Source organism: Artibeus jamaicensis, unplaced genomic scaffold, assembly GCF_021234435.1.
Source record: "Artibeus jamaicensis isolate MK-2021 breed Jamaican fruit bat unplaced genomic scaffold, CSHL_Jam_final contig_519, whole genome shotgun sequence".
Taxonomy (NCBI): domain Eukaryota; kingdom Metazoa; phylum Chordata; class Mammalia; order Chiroptera; family Phyllostomidae; genus Artibeus; species Artibeus jamaicensis.
This window is the reverse complement of record NW_026521871.1, coordinates 42157373-42180215: the sequence shown is the minus strand read 5'-3', so window position 1 is coordinate 42180215 and position 22843 is coordinate 42157373. Positions and strand designations below refer to the sequence as shown.

The 22843-nt window shown below is 37.7% G+C and overlaps 1 protein-coding gene across 7 annotated transcripts in view; it reads right to left on the bottom strand.

The window, feature by feature from the left end:
- Positions 1 to 22843, bottom strand: part of RBMS3 (RNA binding motif single stranded interacting protein 3) — a 624147-nt gene that overhangs the window by 467734 nt on the left and 133570 nt on the right. For 4 of the 7 annotated variants that reach the window (XM_037132737.2, XM_037132981.2, XM_037133054.2 and 1 more), the window contains exon 2: positions 3247 to 3419. In XM_037132737.2, the coding sequence (XP_036988632.1) occupies positions 3247 to 3419 (173 nt within the window). The remainder of the gene's footprint in view (positions 1 to 3246; positions 3420 to 22843) is intronic. The other 3 variants (XM_037132830.2, XM_037132898.2, XM_037133196.2) reach the window with 1 other exon arrangement.

Genomic DNA, 22843 nt, shown 5'->3' with positions numbered 1-22843 from the left:
TGCTTTCCTTTAATATCATTTTCTTGCCATTCCTTGGTATTAATATGGATATTGCATTTAAATTCCAGATAATTTGATATATCTACATGCCCTCTTTGTATATCTCTATTTTCTATCATTTTATTACTGTGGATATAAGCAAGTATTGTATTTTCTATGTTATAAAATAATATTAACTCTCAGATATAATTTCATAGAAATAAACATGGAAAATTGATCTTCATAGCAAGTTCATTTAAAGCAACAAAACAGTATCTGTTTTGTAGATGAAATTAAAGTGTTAGATGAGTGATCAAAATGCAAAATGATCTGCACCTTCGGAAGACTGCTAATGTAAAGTAGTAATAAGCAACGTGAGAGACCAACACTACCTGAGACAAAACAGGATTTTACACGTGATCTGCACTGGTCTCGTGCCAAAGGCATCCCTAGCCATCAGATCATATTCATGTAGCTGTATCTATTTAGGTTGTAGCCCCGACAACTCTTCACAAGGGACCTGCTCAAAGACATAAAAGGTGGCCCAGACCAGGTGTTATTACTGACCAATGAGGGTCCTCAGTAAAATATCAGAATTTTAGGATAAAAGAAATTTAAAAGATTATCAAGTTCCAATAGATTATTTTATACATGGTGGAAACCAAAGTTAAGAAGGGACAAATTGTTTGTTTTGGCCAGTACCTAGCTGACAGCACAGCCAGGAGTGAAACCAAGACCTTACTGCACAACTACTTCTACTACATTCCCATTGCCTGATTATGTTAGTTCTGTAAGATTCGACAGGAAAACAAATCTAAGAAGTAAACCCCAGGTCTAGACCACATCAGTAGCTGGAGAACCCATAAACATTTTTATAATAACAATAGCATGGGCCACATTTTATTAACTAGCAAAAATTAATATGAACAAGTAACCATTACCCTCCATGCACTTAGTGTTCTTTAAATTTCTCCAGTCACATAGCAAATATTAACAAAACTTCTTTTCTCTAAAATAATGTTTCTATGCCATTAAATCTCTTTCCTAAATTAAAATGCCAATACGGGCTCTCTTAGGTAGTAATTTTCATTTATATATTTCCAGCAACATTTTTTTTGCAGAAACAGACATTGATACAGAATTTTATAGTATAATGCTCTATCACTGGTATGTTTATAAACTAGCTCTCTCTAAAAAAAAGAGAGAGAGAGTAAAAAACTTTAAGCTCTAATTTGTAGAGCTCCCTTATTATTGTGACATAAATACTTCCACCATGGCCAACTCCAAGACACGGAGTGTGTAAGGAATCATTCATAGAATTCCAGCATATTTAACGATTGGCTCTAGGGCACTAATCAGAGGTGGCTTCAGCACACCACCTCTAGCACATACGATATTACAGGTAACCTCCGCGTATAAGGGAACACTGAGGCTCAGTGATCTGCCTCAAGATCATATGGTAGCTATACAGATTGCAATACACAGAAGCCAAACTCAACAACCTTCATATATTAAGTGAAATTTTATGCATAAGAAATAGTCAGTGATCTTCATATTATTGTAGAGAGACATGCATCCCCCAAATCCACCGATATTAACAACCCCACCGAGCCTGTGAGGAATGGGTATGCGTGGGCTCCCCCCCAGGCTGAGTGAATCATAATGTCTTGGGCCCCAGAAACCTGTGTTGCGACGGGTGCTCTGACTAGTATAGAGCAGAGCTTTATAAATGGGAAACAATCTTTCTGTGCCATCCAATATTTTTCTATGAATGAGATTCACATACAAAACAAAGTTAATAGCTGCCCTTCTTTTTCACATCAGATTTCATTACAGGAGATACTCCGTTTGAAGCTTCTAACATAAAAGTCTGCAATCTTTCATATTTTTGAAGACCTTATTTTTTAAAAATGGTTTCGATTTTTCTAACGGCAAGAACCACCACCACAACAACAAAAAAAGTGAGTGATTTACCTTGTAATTCTCAACCTCAACATTTTGCATCTTCGAAACCTAACATATTCATGTCTTAGCCATGGAACCTTTTCGTCCTTTATTTTGTTTTCAAAACTGTTTCTAAATAAATGTTTTCAAAGTGTCTCCACCCTAGTCCATTTACTGCCTAATCCACTGGTTATATGGTTACATATTTGTGTTTCGGTTTATCTAGCACTTCCTGTTGTTTTGATGTTTGTTCCCAGTCTTAAAAACCAGAACAAAGGCAAATAAATATTGTCTGCTTTGTTTTCCTCTCCCAATATTTTAGAGGTTGGAAATTTTACAAAATAAATATCCTCTCAACCTTCTTGTAAAAGCATTGCAAAAGAGAAAATGAAAACTTGAGTAATATTTTCCCCTAACTTAAAAATACCCAGCTAAGGCACAATCGAATAACAAATATCTAAGCTGATACTTGAAAATCATCAGGTAACAATCCAAAAATACAAATCTATGATCCTTAATTTATTATACATTATTAATTATGTTTGGAGGGTAAACTTAAATATGTTTAATTTATACCCTGGTTTTTCTTCAGATCATGTAAATCTTTCACCTTTTTGAATATGTTTAATTTATGTTCACAGAAATGAGAGAGTTAAGACTATGCGTTGGTAGATAAGAGAAAAATGAAACCATTTTGGAAGGGCATTTAATCACTCCCATATTCCCTAAGAAATATAAAGCTACTTAGCAGTTCTTGGCCTCAGTGGAAAATAGCTTTACTGAACTTGGAAGTAGATGTTTTCAAGGCAACTAGAGAATTTGCCTTAGACTTCTCCAGTTACCTGGTTCCCATCAAACTGGTATTTACCAAGAACTTGCTAGGAAATCTTTGCAATACAGAAGAGAACCATTCTGAAATCTGCCACATTCTCTGAGTTTTTGTGATTTCTTGCACTAATATTTCAGGGGGGAAAAGCAACTTTTTAAATGATATTCATCACTGACTCCATCAGCCGTGAGGTTTGAGGCCTCAACTCAATGCTTGACCATCATCTTTCTGGTTAATGCCTGCATTTCAGCCAGTATGCCCACGTATACCTGCTCAAGAACTTCACTTCCCCGCCATGAAGTAAACAAATTTTATTACCTAAAGTAAGCTGGACTTAGAACTCAAATGTAAATCCCATTCACATAACAGAGTCTTCCTCACTGAGACCCCAATGAGTGGGAATATTGGGAACAAGAGCCAAGTGCAGTGTGGTCTGAGCCCAGGTGGGCAAGCATGTGGGTAAGAAACGGCGCGGAGAGCAGAAGGGCACTTACGGTTGGCACAGCTTGATTAGGTCCTGGTCAGTGGTGCCTGGTGGAAGGCCTCGAATGTACAGGTTGGTTTTACTCAACTGTTCCCCGCTGCTGTTGCTGCTGCTGTTGTTGCTGCTGCTGTTTGTGCTGGGGCTGGGAGGAGCCATGGGGTGGGGAGCTGGTGCATAGGACTGCTGGAAATAGAAAAGGCTGTTACTGGAAAAACAAAGCCAGCACCTAGTCCCAGGCCAGCAGAGCACCTCGAAAGCAATGCAAATGTCTTGGCCTCTCCAATCCACACATGCACACACTTCTCTATATCACTATTCTGTGTGCTTCTGAGAACAAATCTGCTGCTTTCTCTTCTCTCTGGCCCTGTATTCAGATCAGCAAAGTTTGCCATAAATGGGACAAAGACAAGTTCCCAGGTGCTCCTGACAGTAGCCTATGGCCACTGAGTGTGTCCACTGTGATTTTGCTTAAGCCCTTAAAGTAGCATGTCATCTTCCTCTCTGACAGAAAATAAAACAGTTCCCTCTTGACACCAAAGCTCTGCCTAGCACCCCTTTAATAGCCAATCATCTTTGCTTCGCTTCTACTTCTTGTTTCCTCCTTTTCTCCAAAGCAACTTCTTTATATTGTTTCCTCAGCATTACTTTCCAGCACAATTCCTGTGATAACTCTGGCCAGGGCAAACACTCCTATAAGAACCAACCAGTGAATGCATACATAGAACAACAAACCAACATTTCTGTCTCTGTTTCTCTCTAAAATCAAGTTAAAAAAAAAGAAATCACACTAAATGTGATTCTATTACATGAAGTAGTGATTCTATTAATAAACAAATGAATGAATCTATCTCATGTCTTTCCTCTTTCCCAAACTTGCTTCTTCACGGTGAAAAATATTTTGTTAGCAAGACTCAGCCCCCACTCTCTCACTGCACAGTCAAGATTCCCTTTATTTTACTCTAATCCAGGGCCTCAACCTAGGCACTATTGACTAAGAGGATAGGGTAGTTCTCTCCTGCTGGGACTGTCCTGTTCATTATAGGGTGGTAGCAGCATTGCTGACTCTTACCACCAGAGTCTAGTAGCACCCATATCCCAGTTATGGCAACCAAAAACGTCTTCACACACTGCCAAAGTCCCTGAGGAGTAAAATCTCCCCCAGGAGAGCATTATTTCTCTAACCTGTCGCACTATTTTATGACAAAATAGAAATGATAAAATGACCTCCAGCAACCTAGGCTATGCAATCTGAGAGTCTTTCTAGTTATAGTAGATATATTACTTATTACACTTTATTTCTTTTTCATACAGGCATATCTTCAAAAGTTCTAAAATTACACTGACTGGGCCGAAGGCCCTGGAGTTTCCTATTGGCTGCGTGACCTTCAGATGGTGCCTTAACCTCTTCCAGACTCAACATCCTCATTAATGTGAGGTAGATAAAAATAGCACTTTCCTGCATCATAGGGTTTTTACCAAAGCTCAAGGAGCCGATGCAATCAAAATGGCTCCTGGAAATGAGTAAATATGTAATAAATGTTAACAATAACAAAAATGTAATAATTATAAATAATGATAATGATAACATTTTCATTCGTATTTGTATTGCTAGTGACATTGATCTATATAACTCTCCCAAATATTCTCAACCATAACCCATAATGCTACCTAAAGACACAATAAACACATTCATCAGATGCCCGTGGGGGACACTTTTGGCTGAATTTTAACCTGAAGATGCATTCACTGTTTTATCAGGGGTGGGAAGTAGGTACCCTTCAAACAGCAAGTAGGTGCTTAATAAATACTTAGGCTGCATGATGTATAATAAAAATTGAATAAACACAGACTTTAACCCATACAAAAGGCCACATTTTAGTAGTATCCAGCCTTGTTTCCTGCTATAACAGTCTGTTTAACATGTATTTCCAGGATTTCAGATGTTCCCCAGTCCACATTTCCAACTGACTCTAAGACAATGCCTCTTCCATGCAGTTTGCCAAAGGGCAGCTCGTTCTATCTGCTCTCATGGCCCGACTTTCCACACCAGCTACCCATGACAAATACCCCACTTTCTCTGTGTTGCTGTCATTCTTCCACCTCCGTGCTAGAAACCTTGCTGTTAGCTTCATCTGTTCCCTAATCCTAGATCTCAAAATACAGTCAGCTACCAAAATCTCCCAGAGATTTGTTTCTACAATCGTCCTCTCCTCTAAGTTCCCACTTTTTCTTTAGGCCAGCATCTGAACCACCTCCTATGTAAAGGACTTCAAACTTCCTATTTATTGCCTTCCCTTCCCTCAGGCTTTCCTCTTATTCACTGGGGGTTGTGGGGAGTGGGAAGAAGAACACAGAATTGTCGAATGCAAACACGAAGAGGCTAAGGTGCATGAGGCATTTTGTTTAAGAAAATGGGAAGGTCACGGGGGAGGAAAAGCAGGAGGGCACCCAGGGTCTCTCACTTCCTTCTCCGAAATAAACATTTCCTCAACCATAGCTTTAGTATGAATTTGTTACCAACGTTTTTAACGTGGGATTTCAATATGAATTACTCAGGGCAAGATTTTCTGTTCCCAATATTTGAATAAAATGTCATATAGTCATTGCCTTTTGGAACTTAATAACTGCATAAAGATTCTTGGCTGGCATAAAAAACCACTCCTTCTTGACCTAAGAATTGTGTTTCATTCCTGAGATACCCCATAACCCTTACTCTTTACAAACCCTGCACTTAGTAGGTGCTCAGTACATCCTGGCTGAAGTAGCATCCTAGTGTCTTGTGTCTCAGAACAGGACAGATGGTATGTATCTTTCACTTCCCATGTGCTTCCTTCTCTTAAATTTCCCAGGACTTTTTTTTCCTTCTTTTTACTACTTTCACCTCCCCTCCCTCTAAATTCTTTGAATTCCATTCTGTACTCAGGCTTCTTTTAAAATGAGGCTTTGTTTAAAGCAGTTGTTCCTACTGTCTAGCCTTTTAAACCACCAGAGAGCCAGAAAAATGTTTGTAGCTTTATAGATCACAGATCAGATGGACCCATTCAGACTGAGCCCTTGACTGATCAAATAAGAAAGCACCAACTACAGGATGATCAATAGGTGTTTGCTTAATTCTTTTGTTTTCCCTCAGGGGTCTTTGTGAGCATTTTACATAACTGGAACACCATTTAGTAAATTGCATGGTGCCTAAAACAATGAATGCACCCTGCAAAGGGCCCAATGTATTCACTGGGAAAAAATTAAACAAAACAGTCAAAAGCAAATCAAAGCTGGAATGAGTAGCAGGAACTTGTGTGTGTGGAAACAAGGTATGTAATTTATGAATAGGAGTAGAAGCACCAGACTGTTGTGGAGAAAGGATGTATTTCAAAAGCCCTTTGAAATGCTACACAAAGGTGGGTTTTTTTTCCTGTGTCATATTCTTGTTTGTGAGTTCGAGAAATTCTGCTGAAAGAGGTAGACCTTCCCAGTGTTACTGAACCAATTAATCCATAGGTTTTCAGACCCAGTGCTGACACCCTGCCTAACTCTTACTACTTCATTTATGTGTCCACGGTGCACTGAGTGATTCAGGTAGTTGTCTGCATTGTAAATCATTCCCTGATTTTGAGAATTTTAAATTCCTTCCTCTCCATTCCGTTTGCAAAATACACATCTTTTAATCAACAAAACATTGCCTGAATGTTCTGGGAATATCTGACAAATGCACAGGCTGAAATGAATTAATCTGTGAAAAGAAATTTTGTATGCTCTGGCTGCCAAAGACAAATAACTAAAACTACAGCATCTTAAAAAAAAGCATCAATAATCTTTAGGGGTTAATAGTTCACAGCAGCCACTTCCCTGATTAAAAGTGGTTAAATGTGACTGATTCCTTTCTCAATTCCTTGTCTTTAAGTGAACCCAGAATTTTATCATTGATTAGCTTTTAAATCACTTTGAGGCACTGAGGAAGGGCTTTAAAAATGTTAGTAAAAAGAGTATTTTCCTTCAGATGAAACTGACTGCTATATTGCTCAAAGTCATGCTTTACAAATTCTATTTAGGAGCTCTGAGGACTTAAGGTCTGGGGTTGCTCAACACTGTAACACTGAGCTGCAACAGGGTAAGGGGTTGCAATGAATTCGCCGTGTCACGGGTTAAAACCAGTAGAAAAGGCAGATTTTCAAAAGAAGGGCTTGGGATGGCACTGGATTGAAGGGGAAGGTAGAGGACGTCTCTCGAAACTGTATATGCTTGGCAAGCGTGCAGATTGTACGTAGCTGTTTATCCATGGTGGCATTGCTGGGAGGGTCTGTGAGGGGTCATGGGGTGGGGGCTAAAGCCTTCTCAGACACAGGTTGGGGTGGCTAAATCAGTGAATTAGTATCAGTGTCCTCTTTAAGAGACCAAGTGAAATGACTTGGCATCCATTTTTGAAGATGTTATTCTTAAGACGAAGAGTCTAATAATCATAGGTAACATTTAATGTGTGCTTGCTCAGCATCTTACATGTTGTCATCCCAACAACCTAATGAGGCACATGGTACCCATCCCAGCTTACAAACAAGCAAGCTGAGGCACAGAAAGAGCAAATGACCTTCTCAAGGTCACAAGGCTGGAGCCCCAGTTTGAACTGAGGGAGTCTGACTCCAGAAGCCTTGCAGACCCCACCACGCTACAGAACTTCACCTGTTAATGATGGGGACGCCAATAAAAATGCAAGGAGCTGCTGTGCAGTGAGTCCTGCAGGGTGACATGGAAGGAGCCTGGTGAGCCCCCTATAAAGGGGGAAGGAAAGAGTGATGATGATAAACAATGCACAGTCAACATGAAGGTTAACAAGCTCTCTCCCTCTATCAGAATTTAAATAAGGTCAATCTTAAAATTTAATTTAGAAAGGGAAGTGACCGTCAGAAGCAAGCATGTTATGAGTTTTTCAAATAATGACAAACTAGTGGGGTTCATTTGTCAAGATTCATGGTTTGTTATTTAATAACAGGAAAATGAACTGGCTTGTAGATCATCCTAAACAGCTGATTCATTTAGTGTGCTTTGTTAATATGCCTCATTTTTCAAGTTTGAAAAGTGAACCAACCGGGTCCTCCTACATTCTTGTAAAATGTGTGGTTTGCGTGTGTACATTTGGAGGGAGGTTCAGTGCACAACTTTTTACTCCCTATGTGTTTTGGAGGTAAACTACAGAAGGATGCAAATTGTGTTTTTGTTTGTTTTAATAGAAAACACTCGGTACATCCAATAAATGTTGTTCACACATCAGTAGGGTAAAGTAAATCATTAAAAGTCACGTTTTATACAATGTCAAATGACATTAGATGAATCACCGTCTAAAGACAGAGCTGTAATATTTAGATACTAGCCAGGTAATTTTAAACCAGGGTTTTCATCTTTGGCACTGCTGACATTTTGGACAGAATAATCCTTTGCTGTGGGTGGCTGTCCTGTGCGTTGTAGAATCTTAAACAGCACCCCTGTCTTCTCTCACTAGATACCAGTTGTACTACTCCCTCATCATGATGTGGAAACTAAAAATGTCTCCAGATATTGCCAAATGCTCCCTAAGGGGGTGAAACTGCCTCTAGCTGACAATCAGAGCTTTGAACAGATCCAGCCACTCTCTTTGAAGAACAGTACAGTACCCCTCATTGAATAATGATACTAACCCAATCGCCTAGAAATGACTTCATTGAAAAACCCCTGTGCCTAACCGAAGTTCAAGTTCTTACCCATAAGTACATATGGCAACACCACCCCATGCAACTAAAATGTCGATATGCCACATTTCATTAGCAAGGAGAATAGGTCTGAAATACGCTTCTTCCTCTGATTGAAAACATAACTCTCTCTTACGAAGAGAATTTAAAATATTTTTTGCATGCAATTCCCCTTGGCTGGGAATCACAGAGCCCGGATGCCAAACTTCAGACAATTCTATTGCCGGCATCTGGTTGCTGGCAGGACCTTGAAGCAGTTGGTCTGGTGGTTTTGGAGTAGCCTTGGACTGCATCACACAGCAGTCTGTTTTGCTGATGGGCTCCTCAATTTGTTTTTATTCATCTTCAGTGCAATAGAATTTGTACTCTTTCATCCATTCAAGGGTAAAGCTCTGGATAAAGGCTCTCATGGGACTGACATGCCAACTCTTTCACTATCCAAAAATGAATATAAACCACATTCCTGTCTTAAATCATACATTATTTAGCCTGCACGTACACATGTAATCCATTGCTTGGTGGATAATGCTGCTGCGGGCTATTGGATTCCTCTCCCAGACAGTGTAATTTCCACATGACCTTGCTTCTGCAGACCTCTCCTCTAGTATCAACAGGACATGAGAGGGTGGACATAGAAAAAACTGCGGCGATCACTGGAGTGTCTATAAAGGCCTCAAATGAGTGTGAATATGAATATTGCCCATGCAAGCAACAACAAATGCAACTAAATTAATATCTAAGGCAAGTCAGGCAATTTTAGCCAGAGTTTCATCAACCACATACATTATCACTTTGCGATTTTATACTAGACAATTGCCTCTCCATTATGTAGAATATGACTATAGAAAACAATTGTTTCAATTACACCTTTTATAATAGAGTTTGGTGAAAACCTGCCCTACTTCTCTCTTGCTACCCACAGCTCGGATATGGAAATGAGCAATAAAGGACAGAATTTTGCACAAAAGGCAATCATTTGCACATTCTCTGCCAACTGGTCTAGGTAATAACTCCTGTCAACAGTGGTAATATGGTGTTTGAGGGCTCCAGATTGCCCACTGAGAGGCCTGCTTTGCCACTAACTGGGCACTTAAATGTCCCATCATAAGAAAAAGAGAGATTATGGTGATCTCACCTCTTAGGACTGTCATGAGGCTTTACTGTACAAGTGACATATAAAATATTTAGCACAGTGCCTGGCACAGAGTCAATATCCAATAAATATTTTTTGTTCCAATCAATTGCAGTAACATCATTATGAAGCAGATGCTTAAAATAAACATTTGCTGTCTCAGCCCTAGTTGGAAGAACTTACCTTTCAGGGGGACTTAGAAGAGTTAATCATTTCTTGTTTTTCAGCATGGGGGTCACTATTCTGGAGGTGAAACTATGTCATTAGAACAGTGGTTTGCCATTTTCATCAGGAACCAAAAAAGCGATAACTAAGCAGCGATGAAACAATCATTGTGGATGGAATGGCTAATTAGTTTCAAGGTATTTACAAGTCACTACTGGGGTTTTATTAAAATTCTGTTGGGATGAGATTCACTTTTGCTCTAAATCTTAGTTTTGAAAACCTCAGCAGATTGCATAATTACACATTGCTCTGTATTATTTACAACTAGACTTCATCTAAAGTCATTGAATTCCATTCAGAGGTTTAGATATTAAATGACATTTAAAGTGCATCTACTTAAAAACATGAATTAGTTATTGTTCATTTTAAGCACCGACAAACCAATTTCATTTTATTAATAAATTTACAAGCTAGAGAAGAGGGACTGTTATAAATGATCCCAATCTCCTTTTATAAAGATTGAGCAATTTTCCAAATGCCAGTGCCATATGGTCTCTGCCTAACCCTTCTGCATTTGACCACCTCATGATCTCTTTAAAGAAAAACAAAAAACACACTTCAAAATATGAGGTGCTTGCAGCACTAGTTTAAACAGTCAGGTCTATACTTTGAAAACAACCCAAACAGCTCATACTTCCAATATTGCTAATTATTGGTTCATGCAAAAAAAAAAGCCACCATTGCTTCCCTAGGTATGGATTACCATGTCTGCTACACTATAACAGTAATTGTTGGAATTCTCCAGAAGTACCAAAAGTGGCTACAGCCCCTGTATCAGACTACTACTTTGTTTGTCTTAGGAATACCGCAGGGTGATCTAAAGTTTTGGTGTCCCTGGGCCACAATGGAAGAAGAAGAGTTGCCTTGGGCCACACATTAAATTAATTGTGACACCTAGTTGCAAAAAAATCTCATAACGTTTAAATGAATTTACAATTTTGTGTTGGGCCACAACCATAGCCATCCTGTGGCACATGTGACCCATGTGCCAGAGGTTGGACACCTGTGAAAGACCCACTGAAAGGGCTGCTTTAAGATGGGCAAGAATCACTGAGAAAAGAATGACAATCGAGAACAGGTCACTATCAACTTTTTGTGGAGATCTCTAGGCCACTGGGTCAGCTTCTCAATCCAGAATGCAATCAGAAATAAAGAGGAGATCTTGTGAAGAGCAAAATAATTACACTTGAGTTGCATTCTTGTACCTTATAAGATATAGAGGGGGAAGGGATTTGGGGAACATGTGTGAAGGACACATGGACAAAAACAAAAAGGGTTCGGATCAAGGGTGGGCAATTGGGATGGCTGGCATAGGGGTGTGTGTAGGGGAGATGAAGACAACCACACTTGAACAACAATTAAAAAGTGTGAAAAAATATTAAAAATTAAAAATAATTGTTTACTTTTGTTTTCCATAATCCCTATTGACTTTCTTCCTAATTGTTTTATAATCTTCTATATTTTGTAGTCCAATATAGTCTTTATTTCCCTAAAATTATAATCAGTAATATTGCGAACAATTAATTCCCCTAGCTTCATCTGGTATGCTGACCTAAAAACAATGGAGACCAAGAGATGTAGCTTAAAGAATACTATTAGAAAGTATGTTGACATGGTACTTTATTGCAACTAAATGAACACATTCAAAGTTTTCCCTTCTTCCTGAAAACATATATAATAAGCCATAATTACATTCGATCGACTTTTTGTATTAACTAATCATATTACTGATTTGGTTACTTATAGCTAATGGACAATCTAAAGAAAGAATTTGATTCTTAATCATGTATAGCAAAAATCACTATGAATAATGGAAGGCTAATCAAAACACCAAATGTTAGAAGGTCCTTTTGATCCACCAAACAACTTTGTCCAATTAAATCAGAATTTTTTTCTGAAAGTGAATCTGTGTTGACTCAGGAGAAATGGAATAACATCATAAACAGCATTAAAGCCAAATGTAATTTCCTTATCCAAGCTTTCATCTCACCTCCATTATGTCTCTCTAGGCCATATCTAATTCTGTTTTCTTCTATTTCCAAGTGCTCTTTCGGCTTTCATGCCACTCCGTGGTCACATCTGCATCTCTACCTTATTTTGTCTTCCTCCCTCTACCTGGAATGCCTGGGCTATATTTCTGTACCTTATTCCAGCGTGACTCCAAAATCTATCTTACAAACACCTGTGAAACACTTTTGAGAGCAAAACAGGGAAATAGTAATAATTAAACCAGGGCACAAAATATAAATTGAGACTGCCCAAAGCAAACTAGAATATATGGCCACCCTGTAAGTACTTTCTGTTTATCTAAATCTCAGTCATTCCTCCGGGATCACTTAAAATTCTAACCTATTTCATAGCATTTTCTGTTTGTTATGTTAGACCTATTTCATTTCCATCTCTTCTTCAGTTTCTACACCATTAAAATCTACAAAGGTCACAAAATAATTAATAAGAAGAGCAATGGCTCATGTATATTGAGAATATATTATATGTCAGACACAGTTCAGAGCGCTTTATACTAATTGATCTGTTTAATTAGCTCAGAACTTGGTACTATTATTATTCCCACACTGAAAATGAGAATAGAAGAATACTGAGACTCAGGGAGGTTAAAGGACTTCCCAAGTTTGTTTAACGACTCTGCACCATATCCAGGACCTGAATGAAGCTAAACAGTCCTCACTCCAGTTAATTCCACAGTTAACTCCAGATATGGGAATTTTGATACAATAGCCTTTTTAAATGTAAATATAATGAATTCAAATTAATTAAAAATTCAATTCCTTAGTGACACTAGTCACGTGTTTAAAAACACGTGACCAGCAATTGCTATATTGGACAAGCAGACACAGAATATTTTCTTCCTCACAGAAAGTTCCATCACACATTGGGGATGCAGATCACTCTTCCACATAAAATGCCTCACCTCCCGCACTATACAGCACACCTACAGTGTCTAAATGTGCTGAGCAAAATAACCATCATGATTTCTATGCTGTTATTCATAGATTTCTTTGAATGCAACTGATCTTCTTTCAGTAGAGATCATATTCAGTGTTTTTTCCCCCTTATTGATAGGTCTACATTTTGGTATATAAACTCTTTTCCTCCCTTGACACAAAATGAACCTTATTAAGAGATTTCCAGGAAGTAAAGTATAATCTGTGGGAGAAATCAAATGGGTTTTATTTGTTTTTAGCCAATAACAAAGTTTGTATCAGTATTGTAAAATTACTGAATACCAAGAAAAGATAGCAATTGAGAGAAACTGCTGGTAAAGAATAAATGTTCCTGTTTTGGGCAGACAAACTTCCCGCCTAGGTAGGAAGCTCTGCATTTTCAGTGTGACATCACTTACTTTACCTGCACTACCCAAAAGGAGAGGACCCCAATCCCCGTGTAGCATGTTATTCTATCAACCCTATTTTTCTTTCTACTGAACAGAGGCAAAAGAAGAAGAAAGCCTTCTTACAGTGAACTACTAGGTCAGTTCAGAACATTCATAAACAATAACCTATATTCCATGGCATAAAATAGTTGTGTTGTTTTATAAGCCAATTTATTTGTATTTTATGGAGGTAGCAAAATTAAATGTGAATAGAACCTGCTTTGAAAGTCCTAAATCTAAGAACTTAAGCCTGCAAAACACAATAATTTTCTCAAAAAGACAATGTTAGAGCACAGATCAAAATACAATAGCAAGTAATATATGCAAAATAATTTCTTCTTTGTAAAAATTGGAAGGAGCACTTGCACAGAGAGTTTTCTGTGAATATATTTTCAACATCTATTCTGTTTTGTGCCATGAAATAGTAACTATGAAGATAAATTAATGCCCAAGTTAAAAAAAGATCGTGATAAAATAACTATATCATTATCAATTTATTTCAATATTTAAATCAGAAACTTATGAAATATTTATACTCAAAATTTGACTTCTTATAATTATAAACCTCTATAATGAACCCCCTTTTCCATATATTTTAAGTTAATTCACCTTGTTCCTTAGAGTATTTCCACAATAGTGTAGATATATCCAGTTAACCTTCTTTTTCTTTTATTGATTCTAGAGAGGGGGGCTGGGGTGAGGAAATGACTCACTGAAGTGAGAGGGAAAAATCTATTGGTTGCCTTTTCCATGTGCCCTGACCAGGGGCCAAATCCACAACCCAAGTACATGACCTAACCAGGAATCAAACCTGCAACTTTTTGGTGTATGGGGATGATGCCCAACCAACTGAGTCACATTGTCCAGGGCAAGAATATATCCTTTTTAAAAAAATATTTTATTTATTAATGTTTTTTAGAGAGGAAGGGAGGGAGAAAGAGAGGGAGAGAAACATCAATGTGTGGTTGCCTCTCATGTGGCCCCCACTGGGGGACTTGGCCTGCAACCTAGGCATGTGCCCTGACTGGGAATCAAACTGGCAACCCTTTGGTTCGCAGCCCACGCTCAATCCATTGAGCTATACCAGCCAGGGCTATATTCAGTTTTTTATGTATCTTCTCTGTTATGTATTTATTGAAGATTCCTTCTACCCAGTGATATTTTCCATAATCAAGAAAATGAATTATACCCAATGATGTCAATTCTTTTCCTTCTCCAAATCACTCTTTTCATTTAAAGATAAGTGATTAAAGCTTCAGAGATTTGCAAATAAAAAGCATTTGCCCTTGATTGGTAGACTCTCCAAAGGCTGAAGAATAAGAAGGTGTTACTGTTATTGATCTAAGAGCATTGATCTTGAAGCCACACCATCCAGGTTCAAATCCTGCTTTACCACTTATCATCTGTACAACCTTGGGCAAATCACCTCATCGTTTTTGAGTCAGTTTCCTCATCTGAGGATAATAACTGCTTTAGAAAACTGTTAAACATTTTGAATATGTGATTACATGTAAAGCACTGAGAATAAACTCTGGAACACAGTAAGTACTGCATAGTTGCTAGTTATTATTATCATATAAATCCTAAAGTATTTTTACAATATTCATTGTTATCATGGCAATAATTATTTTTGAGTAAGAAGTATGTGGGTTGAATTATCTAGAAAACGTTGGTTTGCCAGGTTTAAAATCTCACAATACAAAGTAAAATGCCCATTGATGTTTGTCAAACTGAAACTCTCTAGATTACAAATAAATGGCATTCTTCAATGAGACATTAGGCTTAGTTAGTACTATCTTAGCTACTGATATTAATTGTCACCAGATAAACTTACGGCAAGACAGAAGATTTTGTTTTAAAGATGAACATAGACTTTCTCAAGGGAAGTCATACTTAGAATGTACAGACTCAAGGACATTATCTATAAACTGTGAAACCACTCATTCAAATCAGATATAGCATTGCCAAATATATCTTATTCTTCTGATAAGTGAGAAAAGCTCGTCAGTTAAGTAACTAAATGTTCATGCCCTTAACTAAAATGACTTTTATATACGGAAAATAAACTATACCAATTTTATACCTTCTAAAACCAAAAATAATTAGGCTTTTAAAAATTGCTGCTCTGCTTCTGATCCCGTCCCCACATACAGCATCACAACACAGCAACTGGGTCGCCCCACCCTGGTGAACAGCAAAGGCTCCACCCTTCAAACGTAACTGGTGTGAACAGACCAAAACATTATGGCTCAAGAAGAACAGCTCGAAACCCCAGAGCCAATACTTCTAAGCAACCAAGAGATAGCTAACCTATCAGATGCACAGTTCAAAACACTGGTGATCAGGATGCTCATAGAACTGGTTGATTTTAGTCACAAATTAGAGGAACATATGAAGGCTAAACTAATTGAAATGAAGGGAAATACACAGGAAACCAATAGTGATGGAAAGGAAACTGGGACTCAAATCAAGGGAGTGAACCAGAAGGAGAGAAAAAATGACCAAACAGAAAAGAATGAAGAAACAAGAATTCAAAAAAATGAGGAGAGTCTTAGGAACCTCCGGGACACCTTTAAATTTTTCGATATCCGAATTATAGGGGTACCAGAAGGGGAAGAGGAACAGCCACGAGTGGAAAACTTATTTGAACAAATAATAAAGGAGAACTTCCCCAATCTGGCAAAGGAAATAGACTTCCAGGAAATCCAGGAAGCTCAGAGAGTCCCAAAGAAGTTGGACCCAAGAAGGAACACACCAAGACACATCATCATTACATTAGCCAAGACTAAAATGAAGGAGAGAATCCTAGAAGCAGCAAGAGATAAGGGGACAGTCACCTACAAAGGAGTTCCCATCAGACTGTCAGCTGATTTCTCAAAAGAGACCTTACAGGCAAGAAGGGGCTGGGAAGAAGTATTCCAAGTCATGAAATCCAAAGACCTACATCTAAGGTTGCTCTATCCAGCAAAGCTTTCAATTAGAATGGAAGGGCAGATAAAGTGCTTCTCAGATAAGATCAAATTCAAGGAGTTCATCATCACCAAGCCCTTATTATATGAAATGTTAAAGGGACTTATCTCAGAAAAAGAAGATAAAAAATATGAACAGTGAAAGGACAGCAAACTCACAGTTATTAAGAACCACACCTAAAACAAAAGCAAACTAAGGACAGCTAATTCAGGAGTGGAACCATAGAAATGGAGATCACATGGAGGGTTAGCAACAGGGGAGTGGGAAGAGGAGGAGAAGGGGGGAGAAGGTACAGAGAATAAGTAGCATGAATGGTAGGTAGAAGATAGATAGAGAGGAGGGCATAAATAGTGGGGGAAATATAGAATCTAAAGAACTTGAGACACGTGGACATAAACTAAAGGGAGGGAATGGTGGGGGAGGGGGTGTGCAGGGTGGAGGGGAATGAAGGGGGGAAATGGGACAACTGTAATGGCATAATCAATAAAATATATTTAAAAAAATAATTGCTGCCCTGAAAGGAGACTTTGTGGGTAAACAATTGCTTAAACTCTTTATTTCAGTTTAATTATCTCCCTCATTTCTAACAAGTTGTATGATACGTGTCTTGGGGTAACTTGCAAATAGTTTATTATATAAAATGCCATTATCATACATTGACGCCATCTGAAGTACTTGCTATACATTTCTAAAGTTGCTTCCATTTAGAAAGTTACCTGTGTAACTTGTCAAACAGAAAGAAAAGCCTTTTCTAAAGTATAATCAACCAAGAGTTTTCCAAAAGTCACCATCCCTTTTCTTTCCCAAAAGAAGCCACCCCGTGGCTGGTCTAGTCTGTAGAAGGCCAGTTGGCTGGAATGGGGGATCCAATCAGAAAGCCAATTCAGAATAAGCACTGTACTGGTAATCCAGGTCTCTGAGATAACAAAACAAAATGAAACAAAGCAAAGCAAAACAAACAAAACCCTGAAGGATAGCTTTGCTGTTTTTGTCATGTAAATACTTCTATTTGGCTGCTTTTAACCTACTAACACTTCAACCACTGCTTCAGGAAATTTCTGAGAAGTTAGCAATCAGCTCTCCCAAGTGGGAAGAGCCAGCTCTAGCCCCTGCTGCATTCATTGCCAAATGGATGCGACTGTAGGTGAAATGCTTGCTATTCAGTGGCCTAACATCCTAGAAGACATAAACAAAGGAAAGGGTTTTAAATGCTTGAGTAGTAAAGAAGAAGCTAGAAATACCCTGGGAAGACAGAATAAATATTTCTCAGTGGTTGTCTCTGCTTCTAGGACCAGAGGGCACTGTGAGAGAGTATGTGGGCAGAATGTGCAAACTGATTTAGTAAATTCCCATGATCTAATGGAGAAACAGCACAGGAAATATAAGAATTTCTTAAAGATGGGACTCAGAGCACCTCTCTATTCATTACCCAACAGAGAGCTCCTTGAAAAGAGAATGTCATTATGTCATCGTTCCTTCCAGTACAAACACTCAGGGCCCACTTTAAACTCTGAGGGAAGACCATTAATACCATAAATTTGATCACGTCTTAAGCAAAATCCAAACAGAGATGACTAAACCTAAGAAACTAAACTATGACAGCATCTAGCACAAAAGCAAAAACAGCGTTAACTACTGGAATAATGATAAAAGCTGCCTCCTTAAGATCATAATATTGGTAGATTTATAAGTATTCCTTAATTCAGGAAATACCAGTGTGTGGAGTTAAACATGAGAATAAGCTAGCTTTGTATATTAACTTACATGTATAATATACAATACATAAATATCTCTCCACTCCTTATAACCAACATCATACAGAATGTAAAACTTGGTAAGCAAATATTCCAAGTTTACAAAACATGGACAGCGTAGCAAAGCAGCCTGAAATCGAAGCTCCTTATATCCAGATCTCCTGAAGCTGCTGACTTTAAGAATTTCTGCCCAGAATTTTGACTTGAAAGTGAGATCTCATTAGAGAAAAGTTATTATACCAAAGACTGCTAATTTAACCCATGATACAACATTCATATAACAGAACATAGGCCATGATTCCTTGCATAACAATGTTTTGTTCAACAATGAACCACATGTATAACCTTGGTCCCATAAAATTATAATGGAGCTGGAAAAGTCTTATCACCTAGTGGTGACTTAGCTGTCCTAACACCCCAGTGCAAGAGGTTCAAAGATCACCATGGCTATAGCTGAGATGGCAAAGCACATTGACCTGGGTATGGATGGGGGTGGCTTTGAGTAGCTCTTAGAGGTGGACCAGGAGCAGTTGTTGGAAGTAGGACAGGAATGCAGAGCTGAAGAAGAGGCAAGAGAAAAGGAAACTATAGGAGAAGAAAAAGAACCCTCAAGGAAAATGCACAGTGAAGGGTTTAGCAGGAGCTCTTGCAGACCTCAATGACCTCCTTAAAAAGTTTGAAAACCTGGACCTCAACAGCAAAAACTTCATTAATAAAGAAGAATGCTCGTGGTACATTGTTTTCTTACAAGCAAATCTATGGTAAAAATAATCAAGTAAATCATCCTGCACATATTTCTGAAAAGAATGACACCTTTGCAAAAAGGGTCCTTCAGCGGGTGTTCCAGAAGAAGGCATTATTATCATCAAAGATGACAGCTCCCCGTGTGTCATTGTCCCTAAAGAGACGCCAGTGGGACACCATGTGGAGCTGGAAGACAGTGATACTGATGATCCTGACCCTGTATCTAATGTGTGTTTGTTTATATCTCAGTTTCTAACAAAAAGTTTAGAAAGTAGAGGAAAATACAAAAAAGTTTAAGGAATAAGATATAAAAAATATTTTTGTACACAGTGTTCATGTTTTAATACAAAAGAGTTGTCAAATTTAAAAAAAATAAAAATTTATAAATTAAAAATGTTATAGTAAACTAAGGTTAAATTATTATGGAAGAAAGAAAAATATTTTATATAAATTTATGAAGCCTAAATATACATGGTTGATAATGTATACAGTATTGCACAGTAATGTTTCAGGCCTTGACATTTACAAACTGTTCACTCACTGACTCACCCAGAGCTACTGCCAGTCTGGAAATTCATTGTAAGTGCCCTCAATAGTTGTACTATTTATCTTGCACACCACATTTCTACTATACCTTTTGAATGCCTACATATGATGAGATAAACCAATACTTACCATTGTGTTACAGTTAGCTACAGGATTCAGTACAGTAACATGCTCTACAGGTTTTGTAGCCTAGGTGCATAATAGGAATACACCTAGGTTTGCGTAAGGGTACCCTGTGATGTTCACAAAAGGACAAAATTACCCAAGGAAGCATTTCTCAGAATGTATCGCCATAGTTCGGTGATGCATGATTCTAATTAGAAGTCATGTAAATTCCACAATAATATAGAAAGCTAAATACTATTATGAGGAACTATTTTAAAAGATAAAACATAAGCAATGGCCATTACTCCTTTAAATGCTAAAGAAACAAAAATAGAGAAACAGTCCATGCAGGTGAAGTTAGCACCAAGTTAGCAACCATTCGATAGAAAGCAAATGAAGGAGAAACTTGATATGCACCAAAATGTGGTCTATATTTACTTTTATTAAAGTGTAAGAAAAAAAGAGTGCCTGTGTCCAAGGCCAATTCTTATCAGAATGTCTGCTTATTTTATTGTAAGCTATGCTTTTCATAATAAACACAGAACAACATTTTACAATTCACAATGACCACTTTAAGTATCAGGATAAATGGAAATGCGGACTGGTCAAGTTATAGAAGCAGAGTTCTCAAAGACAACACATGAAATTAATTTGATTGCTTTTCCTTTTTGGTTTGCAGAAATCGGTAATAACAAAGATAAAAATAAAATGAAAAAATGGAATAGCAACATAAAACTTCCTAACAGAGCAATGGCTTTTACTCAGATGAGTTATAGTCTATCAGTAGACTCATATTTTAAACAATTGTTTTTCTTGGCACAGGAGTATTTTTTATCCAGTGAAAACAGGCACCTACTGGTGTTACGTTCTGAATTCAGCTGAGGAAAGTGAAGGTCGCTGATGTATGGACCACACCAGAGAAGCATGTGGAAGCCTGAGATTCCAGCACTAGCATCGCTGGTAGAGAAGCCTTGTTTGGGATTTTACAATATTCTACAGTGTTAACCATCCACTCAGCCTGAGGCTGGCTGTGCTATGTATAAAGGCATGTTTCCTTTTATTTTCCTGGATTCCACTAGTCAGTCATGTTAGTCAGTACGAAGGCTGCTGACAAGGCCAGTTTCTGTCACACTAGCAATTTGTAAAGACAGACAGACAGACAGACAGACATGCCTCTAATGTGGCCATCGATTTTCATTATACATACCATCTGCAATCTTGTGCATGGACACAGATGAAGGCAAAAAAAAAAAAGACGTATGTTTTGCACATTCATACTCTTGATTAGAATACTGAGAGTGGCATGAGCCAATGTGTTCCATTTACTTTGAGCTACGTTTATACCCCAGCAGGTCATATAAAAATAAGACTTGTTTATGAACTGAATAAAAATAAAATTATGGCTGTAGCTGACATGCTAGTTCCAGTGACCAAGCAATAGCCACATGTCTTATCCCTACCTAATCTCAAAGATTTTTTCTTTACTGAAGACCCAGAGAAATTGGGGGAAGTTAGGAAGATGATAACTGACTTCCAAATTTATTCCTTATTTAAACTCAAATTTCAATGGGTGACCCCTGTGTATTAGAATGTATCACACTTGTTCTATTATAAAATATAATAAAAATAATTATTTTACATTTGTTTTGGCCAGCAGTGGATTATTAATAAATGATGGACAATTCCTCTCCATTGGCCATACTTCAAAATCTTTCATGTACCTCTGAAAATACTTTCTTGAATTAAAGTAGTTATAATTCCTAAAACTTCTAAGTGGAATAATGCTACTTATTGAGATATTTCTGACTTTACTATATAGTTTATTACAATTTTGACTTGAACACATATTTCTGATATGAACCAGTGGTAAAGTCCTACTTAAATATATTTCTCAAATACTATGCTATGCAGACACCGGAAGTTTTTTTTTTTTTTTTTTTTTTTAGCCTGAATATGGGTATCATGTTTTAGGGAATACTAATATATTCCACTAATGTATAAACCACTCAGATAGTCCCCTATTATAACAGTTAGAGAACCAGGATATTCAGAGTAGAGTTAGACAAGTAAAAGTGGAAGGCTGACCCCCATGGAAATTGAGGGCAACCAAGGCTGACTTAGCCCAGTCAGGCTGCTATAATGAAACACCACAGACTGGCACAAAATAACATTATTCCTCACCATTCTAAAGGCTGGAATTTCAAAATCAGTGTGCCAGCATGGTCTGAGAGGGCCCTCTTCTAGGTCCCAGACTTCTCGTTGTACCCTCACACTATGCATGGGGCAAAGGAGGTCTCTGTAGGGTCTCTTTTTGCTGGACCACTACTCTCATCTATGTGGGCCCACTTTTATGATCTAGGTACCTCTCAAAGGTTCTACCTCCTTGTACCATCACATTGGGCATCAGGATTTTAACCTGTGAATTTCTGGAGACACACAAACATTCAGACCATAGCCAATGGTCAACTTTATAATGGTCTTTGTGGATGGGTCAGGGTTGTTTATATACTGTATTGTGAATGTTAAGGTCCACCCCCCCACACAGATCCAAATTTGGCAGTAACTGAAATTTATACAATTTCAGGGACTCTGTAAGAGAAAATAAATAAAATTAGGTATAAAAATGAATATTATTTTGAATGAAAAAGAAGACAAATTATTGACTTTAAAAAGTTGTCATGTAACACAAATACCAAAAATGCTGAAATAAGAATATTAACTCCCTGACACACTTCAAAATAATTTTCCCTCTGTTTTTCATTTTTCTTTTTTTTGGTCTGCATACTCTTTGATTGCCTCGTCATATAGCAGTAATTTTGTATTTTCTATACAGAGAATAAACATAATTTTTCTTCTAGTGGCTAATAAAAATGTATTTTTTATTGATAGCTTAGAATAGTTTTTTCCTTTGGTTTCACAGTTCATTAATGGTAATAGCTTATAAATTGATGGCATAGTAAATTTGAGGATTAAAAAATGGGAAGAATTTTGCATACAATTATCTTTTGGATCCATGTCTTACAAAT